Source organism: Cynocephalus volans, chromosome 4 (assembly GCF_027409185.1).
Source record: "Cynocephalus volans isolate mCynVol1 chromosome 4, mCynVol1.pri, whole genome shotgun sequence".
NCBI lineage: Eukaryota > Metazoa > Chordata > Mammalia > Dermoptera > Cynocephalidae > Cynocephalus > Cynocephalus volans.
Window position 1 is genome coordinate 44,358,021 of NC_084463.1, and position 27,152 is coordinate 44,385,172.

General features: G+C 47.2%; 1 protein-coding gene and 1 pseudogene across 1 annotated transcript; both read right to left on the bottom strand.

Annotated features, from left to right (window-relative positions):
- The window catches only part of LOC134376077 (E3 ubiquitin-protein ligase TRIM17-like), a 640,782-nt pseudogene that overhangs the window by 395,011 nt on the left and 218,619 nt on the right, over positions 1 to 27,152 (bottom strand).
- LOC134374965 (histone H3.1-like) lies at positions 1,494 to 1,907 on the bottom strand. Its single transcript, XM_063093118.1, has one exon. It carries the CDS (start codon positions 1,905 to 1,907, stop codon positions 1,494 to 1,496), a length of 414 nt encoding a protein of 137 aa, XP_062949188.1.

Sequence of the window (27,152 nt, forward strand, 5' to 3'; positions counted from 1 at the left end):
CACAAGGGGGAGAACCTGAGCCTCTCCTCAGTGCTCTCTCCTCTTCCAGCTTTTCTCAAGTCATCTTCTCCCTGCACCACCAAGTTGGTGGCATGGTATCTGGAGAGTGAGAGGGCATCCCCATGGGGCCCAGTGGGTACATCCCTGTCCTTGGCCACCCTGCCCAGTTCTCAGCACGACTCTCCAGCTTTGGGTCCACATGGTTTTGAGTCAAGGATTCACATGGGACCTGACATGCATGTTGCCTGCAAACCCCTGGATGCAAAACCCTTGCTGGGCTTTATCAGTCCTGCTGCGCTTCCTGGACAGGTCCATGTCTTTCTGCTCAGAATTAACACTGCCTAGTGCAGAGCTGTGCCCCTTCCGCACAGACAGTCCTGGGATGTAACACAAATGTGTGTGTTGGAAAGGCTTCCTTGAGTACTATATTAGTCTGCTTCTGTTTATAACAGTCTCTGCGTACTGTTTTCTGGACAGTCCTTCAAGGATTTGTCATCAGCTAACTTACGTACATTCTAAAAGTGGAGATTTCAATTGTGTGCGTACTCATTTAGTTGCTATAGCGTTTGAATTGAGTCGGCAGGATATAAGCCGGGCTCAGAGGCTTCCAAATCCCACTATTGCATTCTGAGAGCCTCTTACTCACACCCCTTGCTATTCATAAGAGCACTTTTTACTATCATTGCTTCTACATGCAATACAAGCCTCCTTCACTCAACTGTAAGCCCCTGGAAAACCGAGTGGCCAGTGACAGTAGGGAATGGATTTTACTCTGTGTTCCTAGCACCAGACAGTGCCTGGCTTCCATTAATTTAATAAAGCCTTTAGTGAAGAATTGTAATTTGTACCAAAGAAAGAAAATTCTTACATCCGTATCCTTACAGCCACTCAAGTTATCCCGACCTAAACTCCACTACTGGGTTCCTGGCTAACCACCCTGGTGACAGGATTTCTCCTCAAATTGTTTCCTCGCCCCTCGTCCCCAGATTATCAGTCTACAGGTCTGGGAGGCCTGTTTCAACGTGCCGGCATGTGGGCCATCCATGCCAGACACTGCTCAGGAAGTTAACTACCGGGGTAGAGCAGCTCCTTCCACTTACGCTGTTAACATGTGACTCGACTTCGGGCCTAACTGGAGATGGCCTGAGAACACACACGCCTCTAGCCAGCCCAACAGCAGATAGACCAAGTTAATGCGCCCCACTCACTGGCACTAAGCCGAGTTAGCGCGCCTAACTAGGCTGCCTTCTGAACAGATGCTCCAGTTAGTGCAGACAATTAGCGGGACTCGTAACCTAATTGGCATCAGGCAGAGTTACCGTTTATTACCTAATTGATAAGCGAACAGAGGGGACAGAACCGGCACCGACAGCCGGAAGATGCCCCCTTGACACCCAGAAACCCGCCATGTTACAGCCACTTTCTGTCCCAAACGCGTGGCTCTGAAAAGAGCCTTTGGAGTGACAGGACCTCAGGGCGACCGCCCGTGGAGCCTATAAACGCGTCCCGCGGAGGCGGCGCGCCAGCTGTATGTCTCTGAGCATGAAGGTGCCACGCTTGACGTGGATGGCGCACAGGTTGGTGTCCTCAAACAGCCCCACCAAGTAGGATTTGCAGGCCTCCTGGAGCGCCATCACGGCTGACATCTGAAAGCGGAGGTCTGTTTTGAAATCCTGCGCGACCTCTCGCATCAGCCGCCGGAACGACGGTTTGCGGACCAACAGGTCGCTGGATTTCTGGTAGCGGCGGATCTCGCGCAGCACCACCGAGCCGGGCCGATAGCGGTACGGCTTCATCACGCCGCCGGTTGCCGGGGCGCTCTGGCAGGCTCCCTTCGCGGCCAGCTGCTTCCGCGGCGCCTTGCCGCCACCGGTCGAATTCCACGCCGTCTCCTTGGTGTGATCCATGACCATGACGGGACCCCCGCTGCCTCCGCTCCGACTGGCACGAAGCAGTTCGGCGCTCTCGCTTTTATAGAGCCCGCAGCGCTCCCATTGGTTGGCCGCCGGGTGGCGCGACGGCAGGCTGTGCTCTGATTGGCTCTTGAGGCGCTCTTGCTGGGCGGCCTGCCCTTTATATTCTCGCCTCTCAGTCCTGGCCACGACAGCTGGCACCTGCGTGTTGGGGGTTGTTCCGGGTAAGCCAGAGCACTGGGCGTCATCACTCGCTTGCAGGCTCCGTCATTTAGTCTCAGAGCTCCCCTTTCTCTCCCTCCTCTCCACGGCTGGAGCCCGTGAAGAACCCTCCAGAAGCTAGCACAACACATTCTACCTTTGCGCACTGACAATGTTGAATTTTCCCCAGCAATGAGATCCTGAAAAACAGCCACAGTTAAAAGAAACCCCCAAACCCTTAAGACCTGCAAAGAACCCCCTTCCCATATGGTCCAAAGGAGGCTCATTATGCTGAAGGAGTTAAAAACATGCCTTTCTGGGTTCCACGGTTTAACTCTGTTGGTTAGGACCTGCTGCTGGTAACACCAAGTTCTGTGGGTTATGATCCCCATACTGGCCAGTTGCCAAATAAGTAAATAGAAAATATGCCTTCCTGTCATATTGACTATTTTGAGGTAGAGACACTTGAGCGTACACACGTCAGCACACGCACACCCAAAACAGCAGGTGCATAAACATCGCTTTGACTTTTGTGCTGTTTCTTAAAAGCAGAAGATGAAAGATGCTCTCCCTGTATTGGAAGGAAAGTTACATCGTTCCCAGCAAGGACAGGAAGTTGCAGCCCAGGGAAATCTGTGCAAATCTCGTTAAACTAACCCTTAGTGACTAGGAAGACCTAGTCACTTTTACACAATTGCTCTTCTTTGTTCAACCTAGTTTATGAGTACTTAGATCTAGTCACTTCTCACCCAGTTAACCACCCTAGCCCAAGCCTCTTTGCCTTATCAAATTCCACAACTTACTATTGTTTGTCCACCTGCTCCTTTGGGCCTTCATTTCCTTATAAAGGCTCCTGTGCCACGTAAAATTCGTGAGTAACCGGCCTTCTTTCCGGGCAGGGAGTGCTTGTCAAATTGGTATTGGCATTCTGATTGGCTGACATCCCACAGGCGTTTTATCCAATTAGAGAGCCGAACTGGCATCAGCTAATTTAAATGTGTGATTTCATCCAATCAGATGCTAGCTTTATCTAAGTCCTCATTTGAATATGAGCCATATAAATAGGGCCATTTGTGCTAATAGCTTTTTCAAGTTAATTGCTATCTCCACCTGCAATATGTTTCTGCACCCGGGAAATGTGATTGTGAGTGTGGGCTGCTGTGCTTTCCCGGTGGTCCCCTTCAGCAAGGCACACAAGTCCTTTCACACTTGGAATCTCTCTGACTTCTGCTGCTGCGTCTTTCTTACTCCATCTGGAGAAAGTCCTTTGCTTTTCAGGTTCCTGTAATTAGATTGGGAAATCCAGGCTACTTGTTGCATGTTAAGGTCTGTAACCTTGATGACATCTGCAAAGTCCCATTTGCTGTGTGACGTATTTACAAGTCCCAGAGACTAGAACATAGACATGTGGCAGGGGTTGGTGATGTATTTAGCTGTCATTACTGGAATTACTGGGGATAGATAATAAAAACAAAGCTCGTACCTTCACAGGCGGGTTTATACGTGTTGATAGGATTTACGTCCTCGCCATGAGCACACACACACGGCTCAACAAAAAGGGATGTAACTTCACTGGAAGCGTTTTCAAGAACAATGTCACAATGAAACGGGGTGTGAGGAAGAACTCAATGCAGAAGTCCACGGTGCTATTTTGTCTGAGTTTCTCAAGGGCAGGGATGTTTCCTGTCCCCTCAGAGTGTGGTTGAATGAATGACTATGGAGCTATCGGAGACATAACAGATATTAGGGTTCTGTGTGGATACAGCACGCCTTCTACAGCAGAACATGTCTGCTCTCAGTGAAAAGAAATGAAGACAATAATGAAATCACAGCCTCCTAGCGTGTATGTGAAACAGTCGTGGGAACTTCAAAAAGTTCATGGAAAGATTTATATTATCTTTCAATACACATCTTTGAAGTACTCTCACATGCATAGCCATGACTTAAACTATGACCATATGACAGGGTCATGCCAAATAAGAAGGTGACCTCAAAGTCTTTGCAAACTGACTAAAAAGAACAAAACTAAAGTGCTAAATGAGTTATTTTTCCTAAAAATGTATGGAAAATTTCAAACATATAGAAAGATAGACAAAATGATGAAACAAACCAGCAAGTGTCAGCCTGAGACCAATTTTGACTCGTTTATTTATTTATTTGGGGCACTGGCCAGTGAGGAGATCTGAACCCATGACCTTGGTGTTGTTAGCTCCACACTCTGACCAACTGAGCTAACTGGCCAGTCCTTCACTCATTGCTACCTCTACCCTCCTCTCAATTATTTTGGAAAAAAATTCAAAAATTGGGTTATTTCAGATGTAAATATTTCTCTGAGTTCTCAGGCCATCCAAGTCCACTGAAAGAATGTAGTTCAATATTTCAGAGGTATAATTAATGGCATTCATCAACAAATGACAGATCCCGTCTTCTAGGTGTGCATCAGAAACAGTCTTTCTCCAAGAGTATACCACACAGAGTTTATGGTCATGTGGGTTTTCAAAATGGCAATAGCAGAGCAATTTTATGAGACCATTATCAGGAGCAAAGTGTTTTCTCAGAGCCATGGTATATGAGTTTGCTGGGGCTGTCGTAACAAAGTACCGCGGATTGCGGGGTTAAACAACAGAAATTATTTCCTCACAGTTCTGAAGATTGGAGGTCCAAGATCCAGCTGTGGGCAGCTCTGGTACCGTCTGGGGCCTCTGTCCTCGGCTTGCAGAAGCATCTTCTCCCATGTTTCTCACACTGTCTTCCCTCTGTGCAGGTTTCTGTCCAAATTCCCCTTTTTAGAAGGACACCATGTGTATTGGATTAGGGCCCATTCTAATGACCTCATTTTAACTTGATGACCTCTGTAAAGATCCTATCTCCATATAAAGTAACATTCTGAGGTGCTGGGTGTTAGGACTTCAACATATAAATTTTGGGGGGACACTTTTCAGCCCATAACACGTGGTCACTATCAATAACATCTCATAGAACCACCACAAACAAAGCAAAATGGACCCTAAAATCAGAGCTTTCAAACAAAACCCCTCGTGGCCAGTTGCCTCAGATATGCCCAGAGATTCCTCCCTCCTGCTGTTCCTGCCAGAGGCTGCGCCCACCCCTTGCCTTACTGACTTTCTTGAACAAATGGATTCTGGCAGAAGTGATGACATTTCTGAGATTAGGTTATGTGGCTTCCCATCGTGGGCTTTCTCTCGCTCTCTCTGGGGAAGCTGGTGTCATGCTGTGGGCAGCTCAGAAGAGAAGTCCACATGAGTGAGTCCAGAAGCCAAAAGTCCCACGCAAGTGCTTGGGAGCAAATCTTGCCCAAGCCAGGTTGGAGATGACTCCAACCCTGGTGGCACCCTGATCACAGCCTCCTGAGAGGCCACAGGACCCAGACACACTGCATTCAGATTCCTGCCTGTCAGACAGACACCGTGAGAAAATAATACATGTTGGTTGTTTGTGTTCAGCTGTTAAGATTGGGGGTAACTTCTTATGCAAATATTTCCTCCGTTCTAGACCAAGATTAGCCATATGATGGATCTCTGTTTGACTAGAACCTTGGGTCATATTGTGTGATACGAAAATTCACCTTAAGTAGCTGCCTTTATGCTGGTGTAACAGAATACAACAGACTGGGTGATTTATAAGCAACAGAAATTTGTTTCTCACACAGTTCTGAGGCTGGGAAGTTTAAGGTCAAAGTGCTGGCAGGTTCAGTGTTTGGTGAAGGCCTTGTCATACATGGTGCTAAGTGTCCCTACATGGCAGAAGAGCAGAAGAGAATGAACCCACTCCTTGTAGCTCTTTTATGAGGTCCCTTGGTCCCTTGTCTTGTCCATGAGGGCTCTGCCCTATGACTTACCACCTAAAGTCCCCACCTCTTAATACAATCAACATATGAATTTGGGGGGACATATTCAGACCATACCACTAGACTTTGCTCTCTAAATCAAGTGGTTAAGCAGTGAAACCCAAATTTTCAAGCAGTTTGTTTGTTTTATTTATTTATGTTTTTGGTGGCTGGCTGGCACAGGGATCGAACCCAGGACCTTGGTGTTAGTAGAATGCTCTAACCACCTGAGCTAACTAGCCAGCCCCAAGGAATTTTATACCCAGTGATTAGAAGAAAGTACATTGTATAATAGTTGGGATTTCAAAATAATGTCAGTTTTATTATCGACTCCTAAACAGCTCTAGTTTATCAGATCAGGGCCGTGGGTTCCTAAGTCAGGCAGCTTTTGGTGGTAGCTGCTGAGAAACAAACAGTTCCACAGACACAAACAGGCACTTCCTGCCCATGGCCTGTGGGGGCTGCAGGGCTCGGGGCTCCGCTCGGCTGGATGTGTTTCCTGTGCCTTCTCATTCAGGGGCCCCAGAGCTAGCAGTCGGTAAGTGGCACTCATCCCACAGGGATGAGGCAGGCAGTATTTGCTGGATGATATTAAATCTCAGAGCGTCCAACTCTTTGCCAGAGGAATGCACTACCGTTTTCTCCATTCCACACTGAATATACATTACTTTTATTTTTATTTTATTTTGTGGGGGGGTGGCTGGCCAGTACAGGGATTGAACCCTGGATGTGAGTGTTATCAGCACCATGCTCTAACCAGATGAGCTACGTGTCCAGCCCCAATGTGCATTATTTTTGAAGGGTGGCCAAACACACCATCCTGAAATATGCCACGTCGGACTTCTGATCAAGATGGCAGAATAGATGGTCCCCAGTTTCACTCTCTCCCACAATCAACCAATTTACAACTATTAAAAATCAATCACAGCCAAGCTGGGTCTGCTAGAGCTCAGGGGAATAGGAGGAGAGACGTACAGAGCGCATGAAGGCAGGAGAAGCCACAATGAGAGAAAGAAAGGATCACTCCGACTGTTTCAAGCCCCAACCACTTCAGGTCTAAAGCTGGTGAGCACACAGAGCAAGGGCTGGCAAAAGCCACAGCTGTGCGCTTCCCATGAAGTTGCCTGGAGGCAGCAGGGGAGAGGAGGGCATTGAAGGCCCCCAGGCCAGCAGGACCACTAACAGGGTTCCCGTGGACTCACATAGGAGTGAAGAGCCACAACAACTGAAAAAAAGAGCCACTCAGAGGCCAGTGAGTCCTTGCAAGGGACCAGTACATGGCCCGTTCCATGGGAAGAGTTTGGAGTTCAGGTGGTGGGGGAGACAGGCCCACCAGGGGAACTGAGGCACAGCATGGACAGCTTACCTGCCCCCCAATCAGCACAGGACCACTCAGTGGTGACTGGTTAGGAATGTAGAACTGCAGGGGGTGCAGTGTGATGAGAAGACTCAGGCCCAGACCAGAGTTTCCACAACCCAGGTGTATCAGACCTCATAAAACCCATTAGTACATACAAGGTCAACAATTAAAACCTGAGCTGCACAAAAAGCCTTCCCCAGACAATCAGCAGCAAAGCAGCAATTTAGCTCAAGCACAGGGCTCAAATGCTGGTTCCCACAGGAATTTGCCTCATTTTAGAAGTAAGCAAAGGAGAACAAATTAGTTCCAATGCAGAATATAAGTGACAGGAGCAGGAAATAATGCAATGCAGAACTGAAAGAAAAAACAAAAAAACTCACAGATCAGAGACAAAGTTCTGATGTTAATCAGTAAAGGTCTAGCACCACCACAGAACAACTATTAAACCTAGAAGGAATGGAAGCCCCTTTGGCTCCCAAGCTGGAGTCGGGGGAGGGCCAAGGTCCTCTGTATCCAGCCCAGCATTAAACACCAAGCTGCTGCCAGAAGTGCCCCAGGCTCCCAGAGTTTGGGGGAGCCACACACCCCCAAAGTCCACATCCGGCCCATCTACAACTGAGCCACTGCTAGAAGCCCCCCGGGCTCCCCTGCAGAATGTGGGGGTACCATGGACCTCAATCACAACCCCCTGCCTCCTTCCTCTCTTCTAATCAGTCCAAAATGGCCAATACTTGATTAATAACTGACAGCTTCTCTCATCTTTGCCCCCACATCCAACTTAGGACCAACCAAAGAAAGCCAAGTATGTGCCCCTAACCAGTCACATAAGATGCCTCACTTGTGCTTAGCTTGTGTCCGAGTCTGTTTTGTGCTGCTAGAACAGAATACCACAGACTGTGTAGTTTATAATGAACAGAAATTTATTTTTTTTAAAAAAAAATCCACGTTGGCAGAAGGGTTATTTTGAGCTGAAGGCAATTGAGAAGAAGATGCAAGAAAAGCTCTCTGTCCTCCCCCTACTTGCCTAAATGCAGGGCATAAATTTACAAAGGTGTCCCCCTCTCTTCTCTACCAGGCAGGACAAAAGTCATTCATCTGAGATGACTTTAGACCCTTATCAGCCAGAAGACAGCACCACAGGGATCCACAGAACAAACTCACTAACTGACCTGCTTCTACCAATAGTTCCCCACGTATTCGCCTTTCCACAATTTACCACCCCAGAAGCTCAAAGTCAGCACAGCTTTTCCTTTGTCTCATCGCTTCTGTAAAGATGGATTGTCCTGCATTGCAGACGCTGTATAAGCCAAAGTTCTAACCACCTCTTCGAGAATTGCTCACCTCCGGGCATCTCCCCTGTATCCATAAAATACACATGTTAAGAGACTTCGGTTTTCCTCTTGTTAATCTGCCTTTTGTTACAAGGGTTCCCAGCTAAGAACCTGGAAAAGGTAGAGGGAACATTACTTTTCTTCTGCTACACTCTCCTCCCAAGAAGGACAGCCAAAGGTCTCATGTCACAACAGCACCAGGCTTCAAGTCCAGGATCTGACCTTGACACTAAGATGACAAATTCCTTGTCCTCCTCTGCTCCCCAAGGAATGATGGAGAAGCAGAGTGGGACAATTTGGGAGCAACTACAGTTTGTGACAGACAGGAACGCAGAAAGCTGGCAGTCACTGGCCCACAGGGAATCTGGAAGTTTTCTGCAGGAATGCTGCTGGGTCCCCCACTGGGTCCCCCTTCTTGGTTAGGCAAAGGCTGTGACCCTGGAACATTCCCTGAGCATGGTTCTCCATGACTCCTGTGCGTGCCTTGGAAAGGTCTTTATCCAACACCCTCGGTCTCAGCTAAGGTGGGCTTTGGAGGATATGCTCTCCCCATGGGCCCAGCGGCTTTCTCCACCTGCTTCATGCTCATGGAAACTTGGTGGCTTCAAGGTCTTTTTCTATCTGTGGATCAATCAGAGTCTCTTTTAGTCCAGGCTAGGAGGGTGCTTCTGTTCATGCAAAAATTTAGGAAGAATTGCATCCAATGCCAGCCAGCTCCCAATGCTTGTTGACAGCTGGGCCTCTCCCCTGCTCTCTGGATTTAATTACGTGAACTTAGAGCCTTCAGGTCTTCTTTAGCCAAGAGATTTTTTTATCTGGACATTTCATTCCTGTGAAAACATTTATTGGGAGCCACATGATTCCAAGCAAACATTTGAACAGCGATGAAATAGCTGGACTGTGGACTTGGTTTTGGGGTTTGAGACTTTTCTCAATAGTCACATCTTTGATTTGCAGATTGCTATAGCATCTTAATTTGTCCTGCAATACCTGTGTGATGGTTGATTTTATGTGTCAATTTGACCAGGCCATGGTGCCCAGCTATTTGGTCAAAAACCAGTCTAGATATCTCTGTGAAGGAGTGGACCAAAATTAAGGCTGCTGAGGTGAAATGTGAGGATCGACCTGGGAAATGTGAGCGAAATGTGAGGGTTGACCTGGGAAATCAAACCAACAAAGTTGGGAAGTGTTCTGAAGTCTATTACAACCTGAAAGATTTTATGAGAAAGTTTGGAAAAGGGAGGGGGACTCCCCACACCAGAGTTGTCCCATTTCGTTGCTGGGCAAAATACAGAAGGTGTAACCCACAGATTACAGCACAGGAGCAAAAAATGTCTATGTGCAGGACGAAGCATCTTTGTACAGGATGATGCTTTGGCTGTTCTTAAAAATAACTTGGTGTCTTACTTAGAGTTAGGAGGCTGTATATTAATTGGTACATCAATAATTTAAAGAACTTACATGAATTCTTTGATTAAGAACAGGATGTCTCACCCAAGCCATGAGGCCCCCTTCAAGGCAATTAATATTTTTGAGATCTGCTTGTGTAGCTGAGTCAGCTACAGGTCACCAAAGGTATATTTTTAGATGTGATTCACATTTACAGTCAGTAGACTTTGAGTCGAGCAGATTGCTCTCTGTAATGTGGGTGAGCTTCATCCAAACAGCTGAAGGCCTTGAGAGCCAAGACAGAGGATTCAATGTAGAAGAGACAATTCTGCCTCCAGACAGTAAAGGTTAATTTTGGGTGTCAACTTGACTGGGTTACAGGGTGACCAGATATATGGTTAAACATTGTTCTGGGTGTGTCTGCGAGGGCATTTCTGGATGAGACTAACAATTGCATTGGTGGACTGAGAAAAGAAAATTGCCCTCCCTAACGTAGGTGAGCCTCGTCCAATCAGTTGAAGGTCTTAAGAGAAAATACTGGGGTCTCTGGAAAAAGAAGCCAGCAGATGGCCAGCCAGATAGCCAGACTTGAACTGCAGCATCAGCCCTCACCTGAATTTCCGGCCTGCTGGCCAGAGATTTTGGATTTACCAGCCCCATGATTGTGTGAGCCAATTTCTTAGAATAAATCTCTCTCTGTATATCCTACTAGTTTTATTTGTCTGTAGAGCCCTGACTGAGAGGACCTGGAATCTGCATTTTCTCTTTTCTTCTTCCACAGTAGTTGTTACAAGCCAGATTCTTTTCTGTGCTTATCATGTTTTTGTAATACCATATCACAAGCTACTAATAACATCCATTTATGCTGCGCTACTAACACTCTACAACCAAACTCCTCTGCTCAAAACCACAGTGCACTGGTGGCATTTTTGCCTTTTGGATATTGCATGTGATGGTCTCACTGCACAACATGAATGTCTGGGTTTCCAGCCTGTCTTGAGTTTCCTGCCATAAGTTGTAGGAACCTGCTTCCCTACTAGTCATTTCTGTGTGATAAGGCTGCATAAAAACAGCCCCAAACCCTAGTGACTTACAGCAGAGCCCTGCGTGTTTCACAAAAACCACAAGCTATGGGACTGGAGAGTAGGGGGCTTACACCAACACACTTTTCTTCTCTCAAAGTTTTGGAGGCCAGAGGACTGAAATCAAAGTGTTGGCAGGGTGGGTCCTGGGTGAGAATGGCAGAAACGTTCAGCTCAAATGACTCCACCCAAACCCTATGCTCTAAAACACTTTGACCAAACTCTAGCATCCCTTTCCTAAGGCTGCATTCCTGGATGGCCTTGTCCCCTTTTGAGTTCCTGTCTGAAAAAGCTCAGGCTACTGTCTTAGTCCATCTGGGATGCTGTAACAAAACACCATGAACTGGGTGGCTTATAAACCACAGACACTTATTTATCGCAGGTCTGGAGGCTGGGAGTCCATGATCAGGGCATGGCAGATTTGGTGTCTGGTGAGGATCTGTGTCCTGGCTCATAGGTGGCATCTTCTCACTGTGTCCTCACATGGTGGAAGGGGTGAGACAGCTTTCTGGGGTCCCTGTTATAAGGGCACTAATCCCATTCATGAGACTCCATCCTCATGACCTAATCACCTCCTGAAAGCCCCACTAATCCCATCACACTGGAAGTTAGGATTTCAACATAGGAATCTGGGGGGACACACACATTCAGAGCACAGCAGCTGCCAAAAGAATTTCCGGTTTATTCTAGCCAACACCTAAAGGTAGCCTCCTGACCTTCTTTCTCAGAGCATTCAGTTAAAAACAAAAAGCTTACTATTGTGTGTGCTTTTTCTGTTGCTTTGAGATGTCTGTGTCTCCTACAACCTGGGAGAGTCTTTCTCAAGAAACTGAGAGCCATTCCTTTGAAATCCGGACAGCTTGGGGCTCAATGGAAAGGCAGATTCCTGTCTTTGATAGACACAGATGGCCTCATCATGTCTACATTGACTAATCCTTTGTAATTTTTCACCTGAGCTTCCACTTGCCTCCAATCCCTCTCTTTAAAATGCCCTATCACTGCTATGCAGATCGGACTGGAGCTCAGCTCTTTCCCCTACTGCAGCAGCTACTTCATGAAAATCTGTTTTTACCACTTGGACTGATGTCCGGCTTTGTTTACCTTTGACACAGGGGACGTAGAGGAGGACCTTTCCTCACCTCTTCCAGCTTTGGGCAACTCCGGCAATACCGGGCTTGCGGTCGCACCACTCCGATCTCTGCCTCCCTCTTCGCGTGGCTTCTCCTCTGTGTGTATCAACACTCTCTCTGGCCCTGCAGGGTCGTCCAGATCCCCCTGCTCTTTTTCTCTGTCCTGACCGAGAAACACAGGGTGCCTTGACGCCTCTGTGACCGGTCAGCTGCATGTTTTCATAGCAGGCTTGAACCCAAGTGGGGGCCTTGAACATTCCCAGGCACTGATAAAGGTGTTTAGGTTGTTGCTGAAAACACTGAAGATCAAACATGTTGCTAAATACAGAGAAACTAACTTTGCCCCTGAGAAAAATTCCTTCGACCTTCCTATAAACCTCATAACCCAAAATCCTGTTGCAGACATACCTGGATGGAGCATCTCTTTTCCTGTCAGTCTCAATGAAGCCATAGCCCTGTGCAGCAGGTCACCTGATAAGTACTTTGGACTGATCACCCTGGCGTTCAGTGCTTCTTTCTTTGGGATCCCAATCGGCTCCATTTCAGGATAGCATGGGGCAGTCCCCTGTAGGAACTCCCTAGCTGCCATTTTGGGGTGACTCCACTGTAGGTTCTGCTGGATGGAACAGCCTTTCACCTAGAAAGAGTCATATGATTGCACTTAGGGCTCACCCAAATAATCCAGGATAAGCTCCCCTGTCAAGATCTTTGACTTACATCTTTTTCCAGATAAGGTGATATCCATAGGTTCTGGGATGAGGAAGTGAATATATCATTGGGTGACTATTTTCTCAGCCAACCACACACAGGTCCATGGGGAACAGAACAGGAAATATTATTCTTGGGGAGTGAGAAATGGGGTGCACAGTTGGGGGATATTTGCTAAACTCCAAGTAGACCAGTCCCGAAATGTGATTTGGGAGGTGGAATGTGGAATGTGGGGCAAACCCATCTCCCACCATGATCGAAAATGAAGAGAAGGAAAGAGCAGACGGGTGACCTTTCTTAAATTTGTATTGCTAAATGCGGTGATCCAGATGGAAAACCCACACACATACACACATGCATATGCACATAGGCTATCTGGCTTTGCCAAAGAGAAAGGCCACATATGAGTTATGTGAAAAAAAGAAATATTCATATAATCAGTGGTGCCCAAGAATCACGGTTCTACCTCATGTTGATTCTTGTTGGGTCAAACCAAATGGAGGACAAAACAGCCAGGAATCTGTGGACAATAGTGCGTGATGCTGATCTCAAAATCAGGGGTACACAGATCAGTTGCCTATTTGTAGATATGCCAATTAACATCCAACAAAGTCCAGTTGCCCTGTGTTTATGTGAAGAAATGCAGATAGCACAACCATTAGGACCCTGAGCCCCCCAAACAGCAGCAACCATGCCAAAGTCGCAGTATTTTTTATCAAATAACTCGAACATGTTCTTTCCCTTGAACAGTTTGTTACAGCAAGTGTGCACGATTCACCAGAACCACTAGGTTGAACTGAGCATCTGCTTTTAGAAATGTTTTTTCTTTGTGTTTGCAATGTTGCTATGGACTGAGCCTGTATGCCCCCCTCCCCATTTATTTGTTGAATCCTAACCCCCAGCGTGATGGGATTAGGCAGTGGGGTCTTTGGGAGGTGATTAGATCATAGATGTGGCGCCCTTATAAAAGGATTAGTGCCCTTATAAAAGGGTCCCCAGAAAACTGCCTGTCCCTCTCTCTGCCGTATGAGGTTGCCACAAGAAGTCAGCAATCTGCAACTGGAAGAGGGACCTCACCAGACCCTGACACTGCTGGCACCCCGATCTCGGACTTCCAGCTGCCAGAACTGTGAGAAGTAAATGTCTGTGGTTTGAGCCCCCCAGTCTATGGTATTTTTCTTATGGCAACCCAAACAGACTGAGACAAATGTTCTCACTTAAGGATCAAAGGCATCAAAATTGTCATGGAAGGACTGTCAATGATCAGAATGACTTTTTTTTCCTTCTTTTATTTTTATTTTTTAATTGACATAAAAATTCTATATATCTATGATGTACAACATGATGTTTTGAAATATGTGAAGATTGTGGAATGGCTAAATCGAGCTAACTAACATATTCATTACCTCACATATTTGCGTGATGAGAACATTTAAAATCCACTCTTAGCAATTTTCAATACATGACCATACATTGTTATTAACTATGGTTATGTTGTACAGTAGATGTCTAGAACTCATTCATCCTGCATAACTGAAACTCTGTATCCTTTGACCAGCATCTCCTCCCCCCCACCCCCAACCGCTGGTAATCACCATTCTACTCTCTGCTTTTACGAGTTCAAGTTGTTTAGATTTTGTATATAAGGGAGATCGTGCCATCTTTGTCCTTCTGTGACTGAATTATTTCACTTAACATAGTGTCCTTCAGGCCCATCTGTGTTGTCACAAATGACAAGATTTCATTCTTTTTTGTGGCTGAGTAGTATTCCATTCTGCAAATATACCATATTTTCTTTACCTGTTCAGTGGGCGCTTAGGTTGGTTCCGTATCTTGGCTATTGTGAACAGTGCTGCAATAAACATGGGCGTGCAGATATCTCTTCAACATACAGATTTCATTTCCTTTGGGCATATACCCAATAGTGGGATTGCTGGATCATGTGGTAGTTCTATTTTTAGTTTTTGAGAAACCTCTCTGCAGTTTCCCATAATGGCCGTACTAATTATCACAATGACTTCAAAGATCGATATATGTCCACAGGATAGACACGTACATCACCATTAAAAGGGAGCACAGTAAACATGAGAATCAGGAACAGCTGTTCATTCACTTATAAAAAATCACAGGCAAAACAGAAGTTGCACTTTCTCCCCCTACCCTCACCCTCTATGGACACTCAGCTCTTCAATTTAGTCTATAATACTAATTTTCCTTAAGAGCAACACAAACTCCATGAAACGTAGTTTAATCCACGTCTTGTGTCAAAACACGAACAAAAAACGAAATCCCATGATAGATCTGAAATAGTTTTTTTGCTATCAGAAAGCAAAGAGGCTTTCAACAATTTTAGGGGCTGTCCTAAAAGGACAAAAGAGACATTTTAAAACATCTCCCAAGGGCCACAGCGTGATCATTTGAGAATCAAACGCCACGAATAAAAACGGTTAATCAGAACATGCTTAGTCTATAAAAGAAGAGTTAATGTACGGAATTCCGATCATAAGACAAGAAAAGGACGGAAATAAGATTGTGTTGAATTTTTATTGATTTGGTAAAAAGGAACGCGTTGATGCATAGGGGTGTTTTGGGTTTTTTAAAGCATATGCCTATTTATAAAGTTTAGATATGGACGTGTGTCTGTCTGTCTAAGCAGGAGAGAGTGAACAAAACCCTGAAAGCCCAACAGCGCCAGGGCAAGTGACCGTGGGAAGGCGCGTGGGGAAAGCCAGGCTGGGCCGGGTGCGCGCTGAGGCTGGCGGACCTGGGCTCTTTCCATCCGTGTGCGCCGGGAACAAAGGCGGCCTGTAACGCGCCGCCCCCTAGCGCGGGCTTTTGGGACCACCCGATTAGAGAACAAAGTCGACTTTCGGGAGGAGCGAACCGCAGCCCTTACATCTGGGGAACCCGCAATCCCGCGAGAAATCGGTGACGTGAAGCGTGTGAGGCCAGGAGAGCGCCCGAGATGCGGAGCCGCAGCAGGAGCGGCGGTCGGCACCAGGAGCCCGCAACCAACGTGGCCGAGCCTTTGAATCGACCCGCAGGGAAACGTCCTTCGGCGTTTCTCGCAATGAGTCCGGACTGCCTAGCGCTGGAATCCGGAGCCGGCAGCACCACCGGTCTCCCGACCCTCCGGGTGGCGCGCGCCAAAGCCCGTGCGCTGCGCTCCTGCGCTCCTGCAGCCTTGGATCCCCGCGCCCCTGCGGCCGGGCACCCTGGCACACCGCCGCCCGTGCGCTGGGGCGCCCCATCGCGCAGGTCCCCAAGACCGAGCCCGACCACGACGGCTCGGCAGGATGCGCGAGGCCGGTGCGGAGGCTGCGGCCCCAGGCAGTGGGCCGGAAATGGCGTCACGGGCTCCGAGTGACACGAAACTTCAATCTCTTTTTACCTTTCAGCCAAACAGCGTGCGCTTTCTCCCCGATAGCCTCTGGGGACCCTGAGGAGGCCGCGCCTTCAAAGTCCCTTTGCAGTGGATTTGTTGCATCTCAGAGCCAGTGGGGGATGGGGTGGGGGTCGCACCCTCATACTTGGGTTCCTAATTTTCTTTTCTTGGAAACTTTCTCTCAGCCCAAACCGGAGTGTGCTCGTCTGACTCTGGTGGGAAAGGATCCGGTGCGGCGGGGTCGCCCGGCGGTGGGACAGGGCCACCCTCCTCTCTTTGGCTGTTTTGCCACTGGAGCTCAACTTAATTCCTTCTCTCCCTCCACTGTCTAGAGGGAGAAGAGTCCTTTGCTTAAAAAAAAAAATCATCGAATCTCCGTTGAGCATCTTAACTGCCAGGCAGAGCTCTTCGCACGCACGTCAGACAAGAACGCGCCTCCTGGAGCCTACATTCCAGTGGGGCGGGCGGTGACCGTGCACGTGAGCTGGGGGCGCCGCGTCGCAGAGGTTTGCACGCTAAGCAGAAACAGGGCCCTATAAGCCCGTGGTGGCGCCCCACGGTGGAGATCAGAGCGGAAACTGGCAGGAAGAGCCGCAAGGCCCTCGCGGTGGGCGCCCGCACAGGACAGAAGGAGCTGGCGGTGGGAGGAGACCTGGTCCGAGGAAACGGGAAGGGAGGAACTCACAGCCCAGCAGAAAGACTGGGGCTTGCTTCGCTCTCTGAGGAATGTCCACCCTTTTCCTCAATGGCTGTACTAATTCACCTTCCCACGAACAGTGTGCAAGGGTTGCCTCTTCTCCACACCCTCGCCAGCACTTATCTCTTGTCTTTTGACCACAGTCACCCTAAGGAGAGCGGAGATATTTCACTATGGTTCTGATTTGCATTTCCTTGATGATTGGTGATGTCGAACGTTTTGTCATATAACTGCTGACTTTGGAGAAACGTCTGTTCAGGTCCTCTGCCCACCCCACCCCCCGGCCCCCGTTTTTTTTTTTTTTTTTGTTTGTTTGTTTGTTTTTGGCAGCTGGCTGGTATGGGAATCCGAGCACTTGACCTTGGTGTTATAACTGCCCATTTTTTAATTGGGTTATTTTATTAATTTATTTGTTTTGCTATTGAGTTATAAGAGTTCCCTATATTTTTTGGATATTAACTCCTTATCAGATGTATAGTTTGCAAATATTCCTCCCATCCCATAGGTTGCTTTTAACTTTGTTGATCCAGCAATCCCGTCTCTGGGTATATACCCAAAGGAGATAAAATCACTATCTGGAAGAGATATCTGTGCTTCCATGTTCATTGCAGCCTTATTCACAATAGCAATATATGGAATCAACCTAAGTGTCTGTCGATGGATGAACAGATAAAGGAAATGTGGTTTATTATTATTATTATTATATATTGTAACATAAAAAGGAATATTATTCAGCCATTAAAAAAAAAAAAAAGAAATCCTGCCATTTTGGGCGATATAAATGAATCTAAAGGACATTATGCTAAGTAAAATAAGCCAGACAAAGAAAGACAAATACTGCATGATCTTATTTATTTATTTATTTATTTATTTTGCAGCTGGCCAGGACATGATCTCATTTATATCTGAAATCTAAAAAAGTCAAATTCAGTGAGTAGACGGGTGGTTGCCAGGGGCTGCGGGTGGGGGGTGGGAATGGGGCAATGTTGGTCAAAGGGTACAAACTCTCAGTTAACGAAGGACCAGTTCTGCAGATGTACAGCATGGTGACTATAGTCATCAATAATATATTGTGTACTTAAAATTTGCTGAGAGGGTAGGTGTTAAGTGTTCTCACCACTCACGTAGCTATGTGCATTGATGGGTGTATTAACTTGATTGGGGTATCATTTCATAATTATATGAAAACATCACATTGTACACCTTAAATATATACAAATTTTAATTGTCAATTATACCTGAATAAAGGTGGGAAAAAGTAAAAATACATCAAAAAAGCAGTCTTAACAATAAAAAGAAAAGACTGGGGCTTTTCCTTGCAGAGCCATGCTCAGCCCCTGGAGGGTTTCTGCGAAGTGACCTGAGGTGGCTCGCCGTCAAGGGCTTTGAAACTGTATAAGTAAATCTCCTCAGGCCAGAAACGTGACAGTTTTAAAAATATGTGGGGGGCGAGTCTGTCATCCACAAGCGCCCCACAGCATTCATCCTCCTCAGACGCGATGTGCCGATAGTCTACACACCTGGATGGGTGCTGTCGCGGACATGCAGTTCCAAGAGCGCAGGTGTCCTCGGGACTCAAGCCAGGCAACGTTGCTCCTGCCCTCGGAGAAGTGACCTTGCTGTTGGGGAGACAGGAGTCACCCACATTTCCACAATTCGATGGAAGGTAACATGCCCAGGCTCACTTGCCTTGGGGTAGCCTCCCACAGCTGCTGGTGCTGGGGACCCATGGGAACTCACTTTGAGGCTACAGGGCCTGCAGCAGAAAGGCTCATAGACCATGTTAAAAAGTTCAAATCATGCAGTTTATTAAATCAATCAGAAACACACGTCGAAAAGCTAGGGGAAAGGGATGGGGTAAGTTGACTCATTTAGGGAAGGCATCGGTGGGGAGGAAAAGCCACCCACCTGACCTTGGGCACCGGTGGTCATAGGTGCTGACGCTCTGCCATCAGCCTTTTCCATGGATAGTGTGGTTAGGAGGGCCAGGGCTCAGGTGTGAGCAGACGCAGCCTGGAGGCAGGTGCGGCCACACGAGGACAGGTGGGCGTGCATGGGTGTCCCCAGCAGGTAGTGGAATTTAGTGGATGTTGATAAATATGGGTATTGAGTGCCTCAGATGTGTCATGCCTGTTGAGTATACCGGGAATATTCAGTGCCTCTGGTATACTTAGTGTTAGGCTGATATTTAGTGCCTCTGGTATACTTAGTGATCATAAATATTTAGTGCCTCTCTTATACTTTGTGACCCTGAATATTTAGTTCCTCTGGTTTATTTAGTACTCATGAATACCTAGCTCATCTTGTTTATTTAGTTATCGTGAATAATTAGGGCTTTGGCATATTTTGTGATCATAAATATTAAGTGCCTCTCTCTCACATATTTAGTAACCCTGCATGTTAAGTGCCTCCTGTGTACTCTAACAATCATCAGAATTAGTGCCCAGATGCCTTCTGTTTATTCACTGCCTGGCTGAATACTCCCAGGCTCTCTTCCCTTTAGGGCCCAGGCCCTACTCACAACTATTTTTTGGTGGCTGGCTGGTATGGGGATCTGAACCCTTGACCCTTTGGACCCTGGAGCTGTAACACTGTGCTTGAGCCAACAGGCCAGCCACTACTTTTCTGTGTTTACCTCATCTTAGGAGACTCATCCATCCTACTGATATGGGGCCTTCATGGCGTGAGGAAGTGAGAGGGCTCAGCCTGTTCTAAAACCAAGTGTGTTTTTTTTACTGTGGGGTGCTGAGTTTCCTTACATGTTCTAGTTTCTTGACTTTCATCAGATATTTGGTTTGCAAATATCTTCTTCCAGTCTGCAGCAAGTCTTTTCATTCTCTTCACCTGGGCTTTTCAGAATGAAAGTTTTTAATGTTGATGAGGTCCAAATTATCAGTGTTTCCTTTCATGGATCATGCTTTTGGTGTCAAGTCTAAGAACTCTTTGCCTAGCTCTAGACTCTGATTTTTTCTGTATTACGATGCTACATTTTATGTCATAAATTTCGCCATAATAAAAGAAATCATGTGTGAAATTTAAAAAATGTAGATTCTAATAAAAAGAAAATACTGTATAAGTAAAAGTATATGTGACAGTGCTAAGCTATACTTAAGGATAAATACAGCATTAAAAACACACTATCAGGAATGGATTCAGGCTTGAAAACAATCTTTCAAGTGGATGATTTTGAAGACCTAGAAAATCTTGGAAAACCATTCCTGCAGATAATGCTATAATTGCAATTTATATTTGCTACTTACCTTTTTCCTTTCAACACTTCATCAGTTGTTGGTCTAATCACGAAAATTCCTGTCCTGATTTTTTTCTCTCTCTTCAAACCTTAAATGCTTCTTCTTTACTACAATTTCTCTTGAGGCAGGAAAATACAAATGGAAGTAAAAAAAAAAAAAGGGTATTTTAGGCAGTTTTGTGCAGGTATTAACCTGATGTGTGACACTTTTAGTCTCCTTTTCTGTAAGACACGGGAACTGGACTGAACCATCCCAAACACATCCCCCAGTGTTAACATTTTTATGATCCCACTTTTTTCTTTTTCATTTGCACATGGAAAATTTGGAGGAATACCACAGTGACTTCAAATTTACCTCCTAGTTAACTGTATTTCTTAGTGCTGTTTCTGCCTTTTAGGAGCAAAGAAAATCAACTACTTTAAATTCCTTTTCCATGTGCCAGACATGAAATTTCCTGAGAGTCATATCTTCTTCACCTAAACATTTTTGTACCTTTGATCATTTCTCTTACACATGAAGTTTATAGTCTCTTTACCACTTTTTCCTGTACACCCTGAATTTTGAGAATAGAACTTCAAGTAGGGTAAAGCCACAATGCAGTAAAAAACACATAAAACGCACGTCAAATACACAAGTTGAATAGGAGATTACAAATTCCTATAATTAGAATCCTTCACTTCTATTCCAGTGGTCTGTTTTGTTGCCGTTGCATTTTTTAAAAAACTCCTTTACCACCCTCTTACAGAAAATATTCAGATATTTTGTAGTTGCTTGCCAATGAAGTCCCCAAACATTTTATATGAATCAATCTAAAATATTATCTTGAGAAAAGGAAAAAGGTTCCATACTGCTATGGGACAAATGTGTCCCAAAAAGGAAACTTGACCCCCATTCTAACAGTGTTAAGACGGTGAGAAATACAATTATGGTATTTGAAAACTGGGGCCTTTGAGAGGTGATTGCTTAGTGAGGACTGTGCCCTCCTGGATTAATATTTTTTTTTTTTAGTGGTGGTGGGTATGGTATGGGCGTTGTAGTGGATTATATTATGTCCCCCCAAAATTCACTGAAGCTTGCATTGTGTCACCCCAGTTTTATGTATTAGAAACTTGGCCCCCACTGTGACTGTTAAAAGGATTGGAAATCCTATTATGGTAATTGAAAGGTGGGGCCTTGAAGAGTGACTGGATTGTAGGATCATGCCATAGTGAATGGATTAAAAATGGTGGTCAGGGGCATGGTGCCAAGGGCTTTAAAAGAAGAGGAGAGTCTGTCTCTCTCTGCTGCTCTCTCTGCTTCCACCTTCTTGCAATTTGAGACCCCTGGGTCACTGTTGCCACCACGGGCTGGACTTTGGACTTCCCAGCCTCAGAAACAGTAAGCAATAAATTCTTGATGTTTCCTAATAAACCACCCAGTTTCAAGTATTTTGTTATAAGCAACAGAAACGGACTAATACAGGCGTTGTTCTGATGGCTTTGCAGGAGAGCGAGTGAGAAGGTTATCTCTGTCTTGCTCCTGTGAATCTGGCCATATGACATTCTGCGTTGCTGTAGAGAGTCACTACCAAGAACAAAGCCCTCACCGATGTGTTCCCTGGACCTTGGCCTTCCCAGCCTCCAACCTATAAGAAATACACTTTGTTTCTTTATAAGTCTCCCAGTTTCAGGTATTCTGTTATTAAGCAACAGCGGCGGACTGGTCTTCTTTAGTTATTTGATGTTGATGTGATGGGAATCCAAGAACATCAAGACACCCGACACTTGTAAATGTGCTACCATCTTTTGGGTGTCTATGAAATGTAATATTGAGCAATGATAATGTGTAATATTGGAGCAAAGGCTCCACTCCGCCTCTGTTGGGAAGTGGAAGTCTTCAACTTTCCAAAAGATTCAAGAACAGATGAGGGTGAAGGGGCACCTCTCTTCACCCGACCCCAGTACAGACAGCACCAGGCTAAATCTCTCATCTGGAGGCCAGAGAGGAGGGAGGCTGGAGCAAGAAATGCCAGGTGGCCTTGTCATCATGTTTGGGAAGTGGGGACGCCAGCACCACACTGTGGGTTCCGCTGGCAGTAAAGGGGAGGGACTGACAGGCAACCACATTTGCCAGTTCCCGTTTTCAACTCCTGTACACACATTTTAATTTGATGAAATGGAAGGCCTGTACAATTTGTGAGTCATTCTCCAATTATTGGACCTTTAAGGTTTTTTTTCTCTCCCCAAATAGTTATACAACAAACATTTCTCAACAAAACAAAACAAAAAACACAAAACAAAAAATTTTTTTTACAGGCTTTACTTCCATTTTGGGTTATCTTTATAGTCTGATTGCTGAGAAGAGGTATTAACACATATTGCTGCATGGTTTCCCAGAAGCACTATCCGCAAAATCAAGGTTTTTCACAGTTTTTTATTATTGGTCTAATTACTTAATAGTAAATAAAAGAAATCTCATTTTTATTTTCCTATTTCTCAATAACTGGTCATACTACATTTTATTTCTCAGATCTATTCAATCGTGTTTTTTCGTGTGAATTGACAAGTCCCCCATGTGTGTGTGGGGGGGTGTATCTTTCCATTGTACTCTTCCTTACCAAATTTTATGAATTCTCTGTTTATTTGGGGCTAAAATTTTCCTGGTTTGGCTGTTTGCCTTTGAATCCTTCTTGATTTTTTTTTTCACTCACAAGATTAGTCCAACATGACTTTTGTTTTTTGTTTTTTACTTGTCTCTCCACAGCAATCCTAGTTTATCCAGTTAATCCGCTTGAAGCCTTCTGTATTAGTCTGTTTCTGTTGCTTATAACAAAATATATGGAAATGGGTACTTTGTAAGAAAATGATATTTTTTTCTTACAGTTTCTGAGGGTGAGGTGTCCAAAGTCCAGGGAACACATCTGGTGTGGTGACAGTGACCCCTCACATTGCACGATGGTGGAAGCAGAAAGCAGAGAGAGACTAACCTCATTCACTCCCTTTTTAAGCCTTCAGAAACACACCCATGACCACCAATATTAACTCATTCATTACGCATGGTCCCACAATCTAATCACCTCTTCAAGAGTCCACCTTTCAATTACCATAGTAGGTTTTCCCACCCTCTTAACAGTCACAGTGGGGGCTAAGTTTCTAATACATGAAACTTGGGGGATACAATTCAAGCTTCAGTGAATTTTTTTGGGGGGGGGCATAATGCAACCCACTAGACCTTCTAACCTTTACTACATAAAACTAAGCTGAGTTTGCTAGTCTCACTTCTTATTGCCTACCTAGTGCATTTCCAAGTCTACACCAGATTTTTTTTAAAAAACCCTCCAAAACAAAACTACCTCTGAGTACCTTGCACTTGTATGAAATAACAGATTCATGTTCTAAAATTTAAAAGTTACTTAGGGTCAAATTACATATTTTTTTAAACCACGCGCTTACTAATTTTCAAAAAGAAAAAAATAGATTACTCCTCCCCAAAAGGATTTTTTCTTCCGTTTGTTTTATTCAAAAACAGTGTAACAACATAATAAACTGGGTCGGAAGGTATTCATTTATAATTTTAGTACTTAAAGAGTTTCATTTTAGTTTTTCCATATGTGTTTGTATTTTTTATAGGTACACCCTATTTAAATTTTTTTGGTATCTTGATTTTCTTTAGCTAACATTGTGAAACATTTTCCCAAGTTGCTTACAAATGCTTATCTGACGTCCTCCGCTGCTCAGTCAATGAAAGGGAGCTTCCTCCCCTCCACAGTCCCCCGCACCCGTGTACAGCGCAGGGCGGACAGCGGACACCACGGCCGGCCCCAGGGGCCAGAGCACAGGCCGCGCGGTGAGGTCCACGCGAGACCTGTCCACGCAGGGAGGGTCCGCCCTGGGAAGATCGAGCAGGATGGTGCAAGTGGAGGATGTCCACGCGGGGCTGTGCACACAGGACGGATGAGCGCGAGGACGCCCCACGTGGGACACTTCCACGAGGGCCAGTGCGTGAAGGACGGGTGCACGCGAGGACCTGAGCACGCGAGGGGTCCCCACACTCGGAGGAGCCGCCCAGGGCAGGCACGCCCACGAGGGGCGGGGCCGCGGGAGGGCCCACGCAGCCGCTTTCCGGACCCGTCCCCGCCAACGTGGGCGGGGTCACTCTCTGCCCAGGTCCTAGCAGCTACAAAAATGCCTTTAATAGCGGACTCTCCAGATAACAATAACACTTTGTTTCCCTCTGGGTAATGAGTCATTTGTACGGGAAGTGACAGCTCTCGTAAGATTTGAAGGCACGACGTCGGCCGGTCAATGGGCATGACAGTGACGCGCGCCGCCGCCAGGACCCCGCCCCGCGCGCGCGTCCCCGGCGCTGACCTCGTCGTCGCCCCCGGCTCACTGTCGGTTCTGCTCTCCGGCCTGCTGTCCGGCCGCTCTCCGGGCGTGCGTGGTGCGCTTCTGGGCCAGGAGGACGGGCCCTTCCCGTGCCCCGAGTGCGCCGACGACTGCTGGCAGCGCGCTGTGGAGTCCGGCCGCCCGCCGCTCAGCCGCCGCCTGCTGGCGCTCGAGGAGGCGGCCGCGGCGCCCGCGCGCGACGGCCCGGCCAGCGAGGCCGCGCTGCAGCTGCTGTGCCGCGCCGACGCGGGCCCGCTGTGCGCCGCCTGCCGCATGGCCCCGAGCCGCCCGAGTGGGAGCCGCGCTGGAGAAAGGCGCTGCGCGGCAAGGTGCGCCCAGGGTGGGGGGTCTCGTGCCCTGCCCTCTCCGGGGATCCCGCGGCGCCCTGCGTCCCCGCCTCCGGGCCGTGCCCTGTGCCGCTGCCCACCCCAGCGTCCCTAGCCCGGCAATGCCTTGTGTACTCGTCCCCACGTCCAGACAGTGTCCCTTCTCCCATCTCCCCATCATCTTATTTCCTAACCCAACTGTGCCCTGCCCCAGCCCTGCCCCCTAGGTCCCCTTTCGCTCCCAAAGATTGACCACTTCCCCTCAGTGCTCCTTTGGGCCTGACGTCACTGCAGCAGCCCCCGCCCCCTGCTGGTGAGGCCCTGAGTTTCTGTCCTGGGGATGAGGCCTTCAGCCCTTGTTCAGTGCGTGTCCACTGGGCCGCCTTCTCCCCGACCCGCTGGGCCACACGGCCCGCACCTGGCTGCCCTTCAGGGTTACCCCCGTCCACCCTGTTCTGGAACATCCTCTGCTGTGCTCTCGACCATCGCGCGTGGTACCTGCCATCAGAGTCTGGCCACAGCTGGGTTGCAGGGGCCTGGTGTGCGCCTGTGGTGGGGTGAGTGTGGAGACAGCGATATTCTGAACGAACAGACAGCCAGGTCCCTGAGTACCAACAGTCGTGCCTGGTCCCTGCCCACTAGAGGAAATGACAGAGGCTAGCGCGGCGCGTTTGAGCCTGAGCCGTGTGCCAGGCGCGGTTTCCTGCGTTCTGGGGATGGCGCCTGTGTGCCACCCATGAGCAGGGGGAGGTGAGGGTCAGACTGTGTTTCTGGGCTCTCCTGCGGTGGAGCTCCTCCCACTGGGCACAGCGACCGTCTTCTGGGTCAGGCAGGACAGTGGGCAGGGAAGGCTGTACAGGCCTGTGGTGCGGACAGAGCTCACACTAACCGGGGCCTGTTCACGAACGCGGAATTAATTATGAAACACACCTAAACAGCCGCCTAGCTCGGGCACCCAACTCCTTCTGAAAAGGAGCAAAGACCAGACACCTTTTAAAGGCTTGTAGCTGTAGCTGATTACCCCACCACCACCTTTTTTTTTTTTTTTTTGCATTTTATCTTCAAGGCCAAGAGCATGCACTTGAGGACTGTTTATGGGACAGTCAGACTGTTAGTGGAATCAGCCGTTGTGATGGCTCCCCAGACCGGGCCAAGCCGGGGGACCCAGACCTGCTCACCACCCAGTAACTAACCTCTCTGTACAGGAAAACAAAGGGTCCATGGAGATCATGAGAAAGGACTTAAACGACGACGCCCGGGACCTGCACGGCCAGGCAGAGTCGGCGGCTGCTGTGTGGAAGGCAAGTGGGTGTGTCAGAGTCTGTGTGAACTAGGGGACCCCTGGATGCAGGACTCTGGACAAACGGGGCTGGCCAAGCAGGCCGGGCCCCAAAGCCGAGCAACTTCCTGGCCTGGTTGCCAAGGGGAGGGTACTCTAAGTGGACTTTGATGAACTCCAGGGTATTTTTCTAGAATGTGTTTGGGGGTATTCCGAAGTAGAATCTGGTGAGCTTTTTTGGTTTGTTTGGTGGCTGAAGGGTACGGGATCTGAACCCAAATAGAATCTAGCCAAAGTGAGTGGGAATCCTCTTTTACTCTCCACATTGTACTGGTAGGTGATTTGCAGCATCCACCTTTTTTTTTTTTTTTTTTTTAAATACACAGAACTCTTTTTGTAGTACTCTTGGTTCTCATCTGAGAGCAGCCCGTTATTTTCCAGTAGAACCAGCATTGTGCCAGGTGACCTTGCTAAGTATTTGTCTTGGTCTGTTTGGGGTGCTATAACAGAATACCATAGACTGGGGGGCTTAGACAGGAGACATTTGTTTCTCACAGTTCTGCAGGCTGGAAGTCCATGATTAAGGTGTGGCACATCTAGTGTCTGTTGAGGCTGCTTCCTGGTTCATGAAGCACCTTCTTGCTGTGTCCTCACATGGTGGAAGGAGTGAGGGAGCTCTCTGGGGTCCTTTTATAAGGGCACCAGTCCCATTCATGAGGGCTACACCCTCATGACCTAATTGCTTTCTAAAGCTTCTGCCCCCTAATACCGTGACCTTGGGGGTTAGGATTGTCAACGTGTTTATTGGAGTGGGGACACAAACATTCAGTCCATAGCAGGATTGCTTTCTTCCAGTGCTGTATGAGTCCATTTCTGTTGCTTATAA

What these genes read in the sequence shown, in the direction of transcription:
- LOC134374965 (XM_063093118.1), bottom strand. Translation starts at nt 1,907, where the DNA reads ATGGATCACACCAAGGAGACGGCGTGGAATTCGACCGGTGGCGGCAAG.